The sequence below is a fragment of the Antechinus flavipes genome, chromosome 3 (genome assembly GCF_016432865.1).
Source record: "Antechinus flavipes isolate AdamAnt ecotype Samford, QLD, Australia chromosome 3, AdamAnt_v2, whole genome shotgun sequence".
NCBI lineage: Eukaryota > Metazoa > Chordata > Mammalia > Dasyuromorphia > Dasyuridae > Antechinus > Antechinus flavipes.
Genome location: NC_067400.1, coordinates 520,680,282 through 520,693,135, shown reverse-complemented (window position 1 = coordinate 520,693,135; position 12,854 = coordinate 520,680,282). Strand labels below are relative to the sequence as shown.

Sequence of the window (12,854 nt, the reverse complement as noted above, 5' to 3'; positions counted from 1 at the left end):
TAGCCATTTCTTCATATGTAAAATGGATTGATGATAACACCTCCATTGTTGTATAGACCAAAAAAGATAACATAAATCGAGTCAACAAGCATCTATTAAGAGACTATTGGCAGTTTTTGATTTCCTTCACAGGGAAATAGTTCACTATTTCAAACTCCAATTCTTTTTGTACAGCAAAATAACTGTTAGGACATGTACGCTTTAACATACTTAACATGTATTGGTCAACCTGCCATCAGGGGGAGGGGACAGGAGGAAGGAGGGGAAAATTGGAACATAAGGTTTGGCAATTGTCAATGCTGTAAAATTACCTATGCATATAACTTGTAAATAAAAGGCTATAATAAAAATTTTTTTTTAAAAAAAGACTATATGCAGGCACTGTGCTAAGCCAGGGTCAGAAAATGGGGAATATTTTTGCTGAAAAAGAAAATACTTAGAAGAGATTTAGGAGTTTCCAGATTTTTAAAGAGTTATCGGAAAGCAGATCTAGAAGATGAGGGAAGGAGTACTTGGTGTATAGTAGGTATTGAATAAATGTTTATCGATTGATTAAATCGATCGCAACTTCGAACAAAGAAAATCTTCTTAATAATTAGAGCTGTCCTTTTTCTGAAGCAATGGTAATTGCTTGACTAAAATTGAGTTGACTAAAGCTTCCAGAACAGGTAGTGAAGGGGACAGCTGGGGAAGAGAGGAGGATAAAATGACCAGGATGAATAGGTGAATGGATGGGAGAGTTAAACAAGGACTAAATTGAAGAACTGACATGGGATATGCCCCATACAGACTATTAAAGCTTCAAGACAAGAAAGTAGGAACTGAGTAGCTCAAAATACTTGTAGGGGAGGCAAATAGTTGATTTTTAGTTTAGACCCAGCTTAGAACCTTAGCCAGGTCTAGAAATGGTCTTTGGAAAACTTAAGAAGACTCTCATCTAGATGGTACAGTGGATAGAGCACTAGACTTAGAGTAAGGAAGAAGGGTTCCAATCCTGCCTCAGACACTTAACGATCCTTGTGGCCCTAGGCAAGTGATTTCACTTCTCTCTTAGTCTGTTTCTTTACACTCAAAATGGGAATAATGAGAGCCCTTACCTCCTTGGGTTGTTGTGAGGCTCAAAAGAGGTAACAAATTAAGTCAAGAAGCCTACCAGGTATAGAATTACCATTGCTATGTGCCAGTATTTCTACTCTATGGAGTATTATACCAAGAAAACCCAAAAGGGATCACAAAAACTTGGATATGACTGAAACAGTTGAACAACAAATGTGCGGGGAACTGTGTGAAATGCTGGCAATATATTGCAACTCTTACAGAGTAATATAAATATGATTACTTATCAAATAGTTAATTTTTTCCCATCATTTAAGGTCCTCCCTTCACCCCAGTGGGATAATCACAAAAAATACATTAAACTACCTAATAAGGCATGGGGGGGATGTCATTCATGTTATCAGAAATAGTACTCATATGGATGAATGCATAGATCCATATGTTTTTGAAATGTGTGAATGTCATATTAAAGTTAAGTGACTTCACTTTTAAAGACAGTGTAACATAGTGAATAGAATGCTGGGCATGTCAGGAAAACATCTGTTCAAATTCTGGCTTTGATACTTGCCTAGCATTGAGTCAAACACAAATCACTTTTACCTCCCTTAAGTCTAGTCTCTTCTTCCATGCCATGTGTCAATAATGGCTGAAGTACCGAGAATCAGCCTGGTATAGTGAATAGAGAGAAGCAGGAAGACTTGACTCCTAACTATGTTTCCTTTAATATATCACCTAGTTACTGACTATCCCCTCTCCCTCCCTTGGCAACTCACAAGATCATAGATTTAGAGTTGAGGGGGAAAATACCTTAGACATCCAGCTCTCATTTTAGGCATAAGGAAAATGAATCTTAAAGAGTTTTAGGCTCACTCCTGGTCATATAGCTAGTAGGTAAGTGTCAGAGCAAGAGTTGAACTCAGGTCTTTCTGATTCTAAACCCAGTACTTTGTCGCTTCCCTATACCATTTACCTGACTCTTTAAGGTTAAATTACAGAATATATTGATTGGTAGAGAGAGTTTCTTTACTGGAAGTTCCTTAAACCAATGAAATCACAAAGCTTGTAGCACTTACTTCATAGGGTTGTTGTAAGGATCAGATAAAATTCACATAACACATATCTTGATCTTTATCTGGCCACTGGCATAGATGGCTCTGGAGGAGAAAGTGAGGCAAGTGACTTTGCTCAGCCTCCCTCACTTAAATATAGCTCACTTGAATATCATGGCATGACCTCCCTGATATCATGGTCTTCTTCAAGAATACTATCTATCGGGGCAGCTAGGTGGTGCAGTGGATAGAGCACCAGCCTTGGAGTCAGGAGTTCAAATCTGGTCTCAGACATTTAAGACTTCCTAGCTGTGTGATCCTGGGCAAGTCACTTAACCCAGTTGCCTCAAGGGAAAAAAAAAAGAAAAAAAAATCTATCTATCTACCTACCTACCTACCTATCTGTCTCTCTATCTATCTCTTTGCAAATCCTAAAGTCTATGTAAATCTCAGTTGGTTATCATTATTATTTTGGGAACACCACTGATGTAAATGCCAGGAGATTAACTCCCAACTTGTACAAACTCAAGCAAGTCATTTGAATTCTCTCAGCCTCAGTTTCCTTTTCTGTAAAATGAGATTTATAATCCCTGTTTACCCTGTCTAAGTAGCTCATCATGAGGAAAGTACTTTGTAAATTGTAAAAGGCCAGAAAATATGATTTGTGATCTGTTGCCTTTCCTGATTATTTTGTGTGTGTGTGTGTGTGTGTGTGTGTGTGTGTGTGTGTGTGTGTCGGTGTGTAGGGGAGAAGTGTTTTGAGGTTCTGAGAATGGATAGAAATGTTCAGTGATTTCCATCCATCATCTCCTGCATGACCAACAGGCCAAAAAATTCCATTTAATTGCCAAGCTTGTAGTTAGCCAGTATATCTAACCAAGCCTCCAGGATTATCTGGAGGAAGTATGAGGAAAGAGGGAAAGTGAGACACCGGGGAGCAGGGAGAAGTCTACAGATGATGACTTGCTATGAATCAGAGACATTATAACCCTCTGACATTGAAAATTCTCAAGTCCCACTGTGACTTCCCTTGCTCTTTCCAAGCAATCTGGCTTGTGTCTAGGCTCACCAACTCCACCCCGACTGTGCCACATAGCGTTTTATTGTTACACAAAGAGAGGAGCAATCCTCTGACACCTGAGGCCAATCAGGAAGGCTAGATATTGGCTGCATGCCCAGTCTTGTATGCAGCAGAGCTGACTCCCGGGGGCCCTAGTCCTGAATGTCAGATTCAATTCTCATAGTTTCTTTTAAATTTTATTTTATTTTTCCTACTTAATAGTATTTTTTTTCCAATTAGTAAAGATAGTTTTCAACACTCATTTTGTAAGACTTTGTGTTCCAGTTTTTTCTCTCCCCCTCTTTTCCCTCCCTCTTCACAAATAATTTGATATAGGTTGTACGTGTACAATCTCATAGTTTCTTAAAAGCATTTTTTCCTGCTAGCAAATGCTGCTGAAACTGGAAAATCAGATCTTTTCTTTAAAGAATTTGCACATAAAACTTGTAACCCAATTTCTGCCTCAGCCCTAGGAGCCTCAGGGGTTTGGACAACCTCAGCATATGGGCAGCTTCCATCCAAGCTGTTTCTCATTTGATTTTCAGACATGGGGAAGCCACTGGCTTTGTCTCAGGTTCACAAATGCAATATTTCTCAAACCCATTCAGCCACAAACTAGTCTGGGCTTTGGAATACATTGATGTTGTAAATGGGAGGGCTGAAAGTATAGAATACGAAAGGGATAAAGGAGGAACTGGGAAATTTCAGAGCAAAATAGAGGAAATTAAACTCCACTTTCATACGGAAAAATTGCCAGAGGTAAAGAAGTTTTTATACATTTTTGGAACCACCTTTTGTCTAGACTTCCATATTTGAAATCTAAGAGCTGATAACCCATGATCCTTTTCTGCATGTCTTATATCCAAGCTGTTGCTAGTTCCTATTGATTCACCTCCTTGATATGTTTCACATCTGTTTCTTCCTTTCTATTCCCAGGGTCAAAAAAACCTTAGCATTTCCCTAGCTTACTACAAAGCCCCCAAACAGATTATTCTTTCATTATATTTTCTCATGCCTCCCTCCAATTCTTTCTTCACCTGCTGCCAAAATGATCTTACTTGTAGATAGATCTAGTCACTCATTTTCTCAAAAATCTTCAGTAGCTCCCTACTGCAAACCAAGTAAAGTTCAAATTTTGTCTGGTACTTGAGACCTTCACAAACTAGAACCATTCTCTCTCTCTCTTTTTTCTTTCCCTGAGGCAATTGGGGTTAAATGACTTGCCCAGGGTCACACAGCCAGGAAGTGTTAAGTGTCTGAGGGCAAGTTTGAACTCAGGTCCTTCTGATTTCAGGGCTGGTGTTCTATTCACGGCACCACCCAGCTGCCCTGAACCATTCTCTTTTAAGATTTATCTCCTATTATTTCTTTCCCTATATGAATAATCTAGCCAAACTGTACATCTCTCTATTCTCCAAATGAACGAAGGAGATTTTCTTCCTCTTTACATTTGCTTATAAAGTTTCATGCCTAGAACATGCCCCTCTTCACTTAGGGAATTCCTACTTAAGTCAAACACCATCTCCTCCAGGAAGCCTTCCCTGATCTCCAAGTATTATTTTTCAGACCTCATAGAGTACTTTGTGCTTATGTGAAATTGTATTATACTTATCTATAGTTGAATCTGTGCTTCCTATTAGACAATGAGCTACATGAAAACAATTTTGGAAGACAGTCTTCATGAAGGCTATTTCTTAAATAAAATTTTAAGTCTTCATAGAAAACAGAAGACATTTCACAATGTTTGCTGAACATCTGCGCTCCATTTTGATGTTTTCTTGTGTAACCTGTATTCAACCCATATGGGATCATCCAATTTCATGGGACAAACTCCGTCTGGGAAGATATCAATCCAGAACCCTGGTCAAAGAATTCTGAACAACCAGCAGAGGTTGGTCCGGGTGTTTTACTGATTCTCCACAACACTACAACACTAATTCCAGGATTGAATCTGGAATTCATCTTCCAGTGATTAAAGGACATGATTTTTATTAGTTGAGTACATCATAGGTATCTTAGTAAATATTTCATTTCTTAGTCTAAGATGCCCACAGAATTAACTCTCTCTCTCTCTCTCTCTCTCTCATTTTCTCTGTCTCTGTCTTTCCCTCTCCTTTTCCTTCTCTCTCTCTCTTTTCTCCTCCTCTTTTCTGTCCCTCTCCATGCCTCCTCCCTTTCTCCCCCACTTCTCTCTGTATATGTGTATGTGAATATATATATATATATTCACATACACACACACATACTCACACATGTGTGTGTCTTAATGCACATATATATGTCTGGTCTGTAATTAAGGTCTGTAATATTCTTTCATATACCTCACTTACCTCATTTTGTTGTCTGGGAAACGGTATCTGCTCTGATCTGAGACAGAAGCTGAATTCAGTTAGTTGCATAATTAGATTCTCATTATCTCCACAAATGTGGCTTTATGCATCTAGGTCCATGCTGAAAAATAGTACTCCCAAATACTGGGAGCAGCCTCAGAGATTGCTAAGGGTTCTTAATTTTATTTTTTTTGACATTGATCACTCTGTCATTCTGATAAAGCCTAAAGATCCTTCATCAGAATGTCTTTAAACACATAAAATAAAATACATAGGATTACAAAAGAAAGCAATTATATTGAAATAAATTATCAAAATATTTTTAAAACATTAAATTAAAAAAAAACCCAAGTTTATAGATTCCAAGTTAAGAATACTAGGATTCAGACCAACTCCACTTTTATGGAGACCCAGAGACAGGAAGTGATATGTCAACGACTGCACATAATACTTCTGATCTAGTGTCAATCCATCATCTTACAAATGGGTAAACTGGGGAACAGAGGTTAAGTAACTTGAATAAATTCACGTCGGTAACAGAGCCAAGATTAAAACTTACTTTTCTGATCTTAAATACATTGTTTTTGGTTCTGTGTCCCTCTATGAAGGAAGTGGAGGGACCCCTAGATTTTCATTGAGTTGTAGATGGAGTAGAGCAATCTTATAAAGAAAGAGATTTATTCTGTGGTAGAACCTGGAGAAGGTTATGACCAGGAGACAGTGACAGCAGCCAGGTCACAGTCCCTTATCTGTACCTTAACCAATACAGATTTTGGCAGGATATATATGATGTAAAATTTACAGTGGTAGTACAGATAACAATCAACCTTGTCTTCAAGATGTAATTGAAATGCCCCCTATTCCACAAAGCCTTCTCTGCTCTCCCATGTCTCCTAATCCCAAACCACAACTCCTAGATAGCAGTCAAAGAAGATCACATTAAGAGGACCTGCAGAGAACAATTAATCCTATCAGAAGTGACTTCATTTCATTAAGTGAAATTCTAGGATGATTCATAAAATCTGAAGAGTTGGAAGCACTTCAGGGGCCATCCAGACCAACCCATACCTAAAAAAGTATTCTCTCTATAATATGCCTAACAAACAGTCATCCCCTTGCCTTTGAAGACCTCTAGCGATGGGGAACCCACTATCTTTCCCACTCTGCTTTTTGGACAATTCTTATTTTTAGGAAGTTGTTTGTGTGTGTACGTATGTTATATAAAATATATGTGTGTGTATATACAGAATATTATAGAAAATGTAGAAATATACAGAAATATATAGAAAATACACACGCACACATACACATAAATATATGTGTAACATACATAAATATATAAAAACCACACACATGCACATATATACATATATGTGTACATGTGTACATGCATGCTTCCCCATAACTGCTAGTCAGTGCTAATTCTGCCATGGGGAACCATATTTAGCTGTAATTGATTAATTCAACCCAATCTTTTAGTCTGCCAACAGCTTTTTTTTGATTCTGTTTGATATCTAAATATAAAATCTCACACTTGGCTTCAGAACACCAGTTTATTAAGTACAAGATGGAGAGACCAAGGCTTGACATTAATTCATGTAGAGACAACTGGGGGATTTCAGGGGATTAAAGCTCAATATGAGCCAAAAGGGCAATATGGCAGCCACGAACCTGCCAAAATCTTAGATGACCTTGAGAGGCCCAGTGTATCAGAGTAGGGTCAGCATACAAGACAATCCTGCTGGGCCCTTCATCTTGTCTTTTGTTTGGGCTGAAAGCCCCGTTTTGGGAAGGATATTGGTAAACTGGAGCAAGTTACAGAGGAGATCCTCAACACCATGTCATCTGAGGATTGAATGGAACAACTGGAAATGTTTAGCCTAGAGAAAAGAAATTTTAGTGTGTGACATCTCACAGGAAGAGGGAATAGACTCATTGTTTGGCTCCTGAGCCAGAACCAAGAGTAATGAGTGGACGTCTCTTAGCAACAGCTATATTTAAGGAAAATCTTCCTAATCATTGGAGCTATACAAAAATGGAGTGGGCTGCCTCTGGAGACCTATTTGTAATGGTACATTGTAAGTGCACTGGTGATCCTTTTTCAGTATTGGGGTGGACTGGATCTGGCTTCCGTGGCTCCTTCCTTCCAGCTGGGATGTGATTCTGTGAGAGGGTAATGAGTTGGTGAAGGCAGTAAGTGCAGACCTCTTAAGCACTGTCTATTTGCTTAGCCCAGTTTCTGGAGCAATCATAAGCACTTACTAAATGTTGATTGAGTGGATGACTAACAGTATGCTCAGCACTGAGACTACAAGAATAGATACGACAGATCCTGCTATAAAGGAGTTTACAATCCCAGGGATTTAGAAGCAAATATCTATGTATTTTGTGTCACCATTTACCAAATTCCTGTTTGCATTGTAGTTATGTATGTCCATGGGTGTGCTGGTAAATGTTAAGGGAGGGATGAAATGTACACACCAGAAACTTTTAAGTTTAAGTTCTATTATTAACATTTTTCCCATCATCTTCTTACCTCTAAAGTCTAGACTCAACAATTAACAAAACAATGAATCAAGTCCAGATTTGTATCATTTGCCAATTTCCAAAATGCAGCTGGTTGGTACAAAGAATAGAGAACTAGGTTTGGAATCAGGATCCAATCTTTGTAATTCTTTTTCATAAATTCAAATCCAGCTGTGGAATCCTGGGCAAGTCACTTCACCCTGTTTGCCTCAGTTCTTCATCCATAAAATGAGTTGGAGAAGAAAATGGCAAATCACACCAGTGTCTTTGCCAAGAAAACCCCAAAATGGGATCACAGAGTTGGTCATGACTAAGCAAAAAGGTACAAATGCTCACACTGAAAATTTAATAATCAAGTTCTCAAAAACTAGCATAAAGTGGCTCTAGTATGCCCCTATCGGGTGTCCAGATTTGGAATCTCCATTTGAAGAGAGATTCAGAATTGGTAGTCACCCTGGAGTGGCTAATCCAACTCCCTCTTTTTTACAGATGAGAAAATGAATACCATAATGGTTAAGTGGTCCACCCAAGGTCACACTAGTAAAACAGGGCTGCACCAGGATCTGAACCCAGGTCTTCTGATTCCAAATCCAGTATGCTTTCTGAGACATCACACTGATCCTTAAAGGCAGGAACTTATTGTTATTCATCTTTGTTCTCAAAGAGGACCATGGTACTAGGAACATGACATACAAATGAATTGGATTTAAGTGAGGATGGGCTATACAAAGTCACCCACCTCATTCCTTCAGAGCCATCTGAGTCCAGTGGCAAGATACTAATCGGGATCATTGGAGATGGCCCCAGATGCAATGGAAGACCTTCCCCTTTTTTTTCCTTTTCTTTTTTTTTTTTTTTTTTTTTTTTTGCTGAGACAATTGAGGTTAAGTGACTTGCCCAGGGTCACACAGCTAGGAAGTGTTAAGTGTCTGAGATCAAATTTGAACTCAGGTCCTCCTGACTTCAGGGCTGGTGCACTATCCATTGCGCCACCTAGCTGCCCCCACCTTGATGTTTTTAAGTGAAGGTGTTTACCAGGTCTCAGTTTGATTGAGACAATCTCCCATTAAGTGACTTAAGCCTAGGTAAGAAATGAGGCAAAGAATGACTTTTTTTTTTTTTCCTAATCAAAAAAAAAAAAAAATTAATCTGGGAAGGGAAGACCTGAATTAAGTCTTGCTGATATTTCTCTGTCTCTGTGTGTATGTCTCTGTGTCTCTCTTTCTCTCCTACAGCACCTAACAGAATGTTTTACAAAAGGCAGGTGCTTAATAAAAATTTGTAAAATTGGTGCTGGTGGCAATGGAAACTTGTATCTGGGCAAAAGCAGGAAAAAGAGAGCCAGGCTGTGTGTGGAACAGAAGATCAGACTACACTGGTGATACAAATAGCCAAAGTCAGGAGTTTTGAGCTAGACAGTCTTTAGAACATAAGATCACATCTATATAGTGCTTTAAGGTTTGTAGATTGCTTAACATAGTTTATTTCATTTGATCATAAAGTGTGAAGATAGGAGAGACCTAAGACACCAATTAGTTCAACCTCTTCCTTTTACAGGTGGGAAAACTGAGGCCCAAGTTAGAAAAAATTAATTTGTTCAAGGTCTCAAAATGGCAGAGATAGAACTAGTTTAATATGGGACCAGGATTAATGTTCCTTTCCACTGCTCTAACTTTGGGAATTAAAGTTTGTTTGTTTGTTTGTTTGTTTTGGCACTTTCTGTACTTGGATCCACAAAATACTGGGCAAATATTCTATTTCAAAGAAATTGAAGACAGTAAAGCTTATGAGAATATGGAAGAAAAAAAAAAAGATTCTTTAGACTCCTCCACCATTGCATCATCATCAAAACTGCCATTATCATTTACTTTTAAGGCACATACTATAAACTATGTCACACATAGTTTGGCTACACGTACTGGCTAATTGATTTTAAAAATACATTATTCTTCATATGTGCAGTCATATATAATTTGCATGCTGATGCTCAACTGTTCATTGAATCACAAACAATCTCCCTCTTACGTATCTTAATCTCTGTCTGTGTCTGTGTCTGTTTCTCTCAATCAAAAGGCAATCATTCCAAGTCACAGGAGTCAGGGGTCATCAGGAACTGGTTCAGGTCATCACCATGTCCCCACAGTATCACACTATCTCATTTAAAGTGTTTCTGGCCCCACTCAGTCTATATAACCTACATTGGTATACATTCATACAGGACATTCATACAGGGTAACATTGATTCATTCAGTGTGACCCAAACAATGTCACACACATACTCAGTTATACTGGCATACAGAGTAAATATTAACAAACCATCCTTCACACATATATATAATCCTGCACAGTGTCTTCATTCAGTTCAATTCCATTAAAAACCCATTCCTTGAGTGCTATGGGGAGCTATTAATTCAGGTATTAAACAAATATCTGTTATGTACAAAACTTGTGTGCTGGGCATTAGGGAAGACACATGCACAATTAATACAAGTCTTAGTTTAGATTTTAGTTTAGACCTGTGATTTCATGAGGATCTCCCAGATAGGAAATTCATTCTACTGGTGCTGATGGATGAGATCTGTAAGTGCTATGTGTCTTAATGGCTTTAGAAAAATTCCCTGGGCATTAATTGGTTAAGTAACTCATCGGGGTCACTCTGACAATATTAAGTCAGAGATGGGATTGGAAGCCAAGTCTTTCTTGCTCTCCATCTACCCTACTACTCTGACTCTAAGGTTTTTATATACAAGTGGCTAAGAGTCTCCATTCTCTAAGAGTTCACAGATCAATCTCTGGGCTTCTCTTTTAAACCCATACTGTCTCAGGATCCCTATGTTCCCTTAGTGTCTCAAACAGGAGGCCATGTCACACATGCTATTCACAGCACAAGGCTTTTTCATTGTCACCCCTTGTATCTCAGAAGTCATAGTTTTTTTTTTTTTTTGTTTTGTTTTTTTTGTCACATTCCCTGTCTCAGGCTGTCAATCTCAAAACACACACCTATCACTCAGTTAGAGTAACAGCTACTTCTTCATGGTGTTTTGGGGGTGGTGAAATGGTGAACACAGAGTCACGTTTCATTCTCATATATCACACATTCAGGTACACAGTCAATATCGCACACTTAAAGTGTCCCAAGTAGCTACAGGTCAGTGACTTAGTGTCCAAAGAGCTCCCTCACACAAATACATGGTGTCACACGAGAAGTGTCCTAAGAAGACAGTGACTTCTGGCTCCCACAAATATACACTGTCACACATCAAATGTCCTAAGCAGCCACAGGGTCAGTGACTTAGTGTCCAAAGTGTTCTCTCCCACAAATATACAGTCAGGATCCCTAGCGTTGTCACACACAGGGGCAAACAGGAACGCACACGCGCATGCACACACACACACACACACACACACACACACACCGTCCGGTACCTCTTACCTGCGCAGGTCCCGCAGACGGGCTTCCTCACCCCGCACGTAGCCTTCCAGCAGCCGCAGCAGCTCCCGCTCGGGACCCAGCGCCCGCTCCACGCTCTGCAGTGCCGAGAACGTGTCTTCCCCGGGGCCCGGGGCCCGGCCGACCCCAGTCTCCCTGCTCCACTCCCCGCCCCCGGCCCCCAACTCCAGGGCCCGCAGCACGGGCAGCACCAGCAGCACCAGCGCCGCCCGGGGAACCATCCCGCCAAGGGCTGCGCTACCCTCCCAGCGCCCTCTCTTCTCGCTCCGTCCCCTTTCACACTCCAGGGCTTCTCTTCGTCTCTCTCCTCACATCTCTCCTCCGCTACTCCTTGCCTCTATCCTTGCCCTCTCTTCTCCTCCCTTTCCTTGCTTCACTCCCTCCTTCCCTCGAAAGTACTCTTCACCTTTCTATAGCTTTGTCCCCGTCTCCTGCCTCTCCTTTCACACCTTCCCTTGTTCTTATTCTCTCCGCTTTTTCACCTTCACCTCTCTATAAATTCATCCTCTCCTTCTGGTGGTCTCTTTTCTCCCTCTCTCTGCTCTCTTTCTTCCTTCCCTTCCCCCTTCTCTTCCTCTTACCATATAGCTCTGCCCCTTCCCCTCTAACCCCCCTTTCCCGTCTGTCTGTTCCCTCCCCCACTTCTTAAACATTTATCTTCCTGTTTTTCCTCTCATTCTCTCCTTTATACCACTCTTCTCTCAGTTCTTTCCCTGTCTCCCCACATGCCCTGCGCCCCCACCCTTAGTTTTCTCCAACTCTTTCTCTTTTCTCCATACCCTTCTTTTCTCTGGAGTTCCCATCTCTTTTTTACTTTATCCTCCTACCTGGTTATGCCCCCTTTCCCCTTTTCCCATTACGCTTTCTCCCTCTCCCACTTCTTAAACCTTAATTCTGAAATGGCAGAGTGTAGAAGAAGGAGCCTTGGCTGGAAATCAAGAGATCTGAATTCTGGCTCCATTTCTGCAGCCAGCTCATTGTCTAGCCCTGGATAAATCTTTTATTCCATCCAGACTTCATTTTTCTCCTTCCTGAAATAAGGAGATTGGAATTCTTTGATTCCTTTCAAGCCTGACATCCAGGGCCCTTACAATTCTGATGTTATTTGTGCTAAGGTCCTTTCCTTGTCTGACATCTATATTCTCTTTAAGGACTCATTCTGGTCTTTTATCTCTGCGATGCCAGATGATTAGCAATAGGATGTAAAACACTCGATCTGGAGTCAGAAAGAGACCTGGGCTACATCCCAATTGTAATACTAGTTGTGTGTCAGTGAAGCAGTCAGTCACAATCTAGATCTTCTCTGTCCTTACCTATAAAGTGGAGACAAGTTAGACTTGGAGTACCTGCCTCCTGAAGAGAGTTATAAACTTTATAAACCT

General features: G+C 40.1%; 1 protein-coding gene across 1 annotated transcript in view; it reads right to left on the bottom strand.

The window, feature by feature from the left end:
* P4HA3 (prolyl 4-hydroxylase subunit alpha 3) overlaps positions 1 to 12,031 on the bottom strand; it is a 51,698-nt gene extending 39,667 nt beyond the window's left edge. Inside the window, exon 1 of the mRNA XM_051987124.1 lies at positions 11,455 to 12,031. Within this exon, the coding sequence (XP_051843084.1) occupies positions 11,455 to 11,693 (239 nt within the window). The 5' untranslated portion in view covers positions 11,694 to 12,031. The remainder of the gene's footprint in view (positions 1 to 11,454) is intronic.
* Between the last annotated feature and the right edge of the window lie 823 nt (positions 12,032 to 12,854).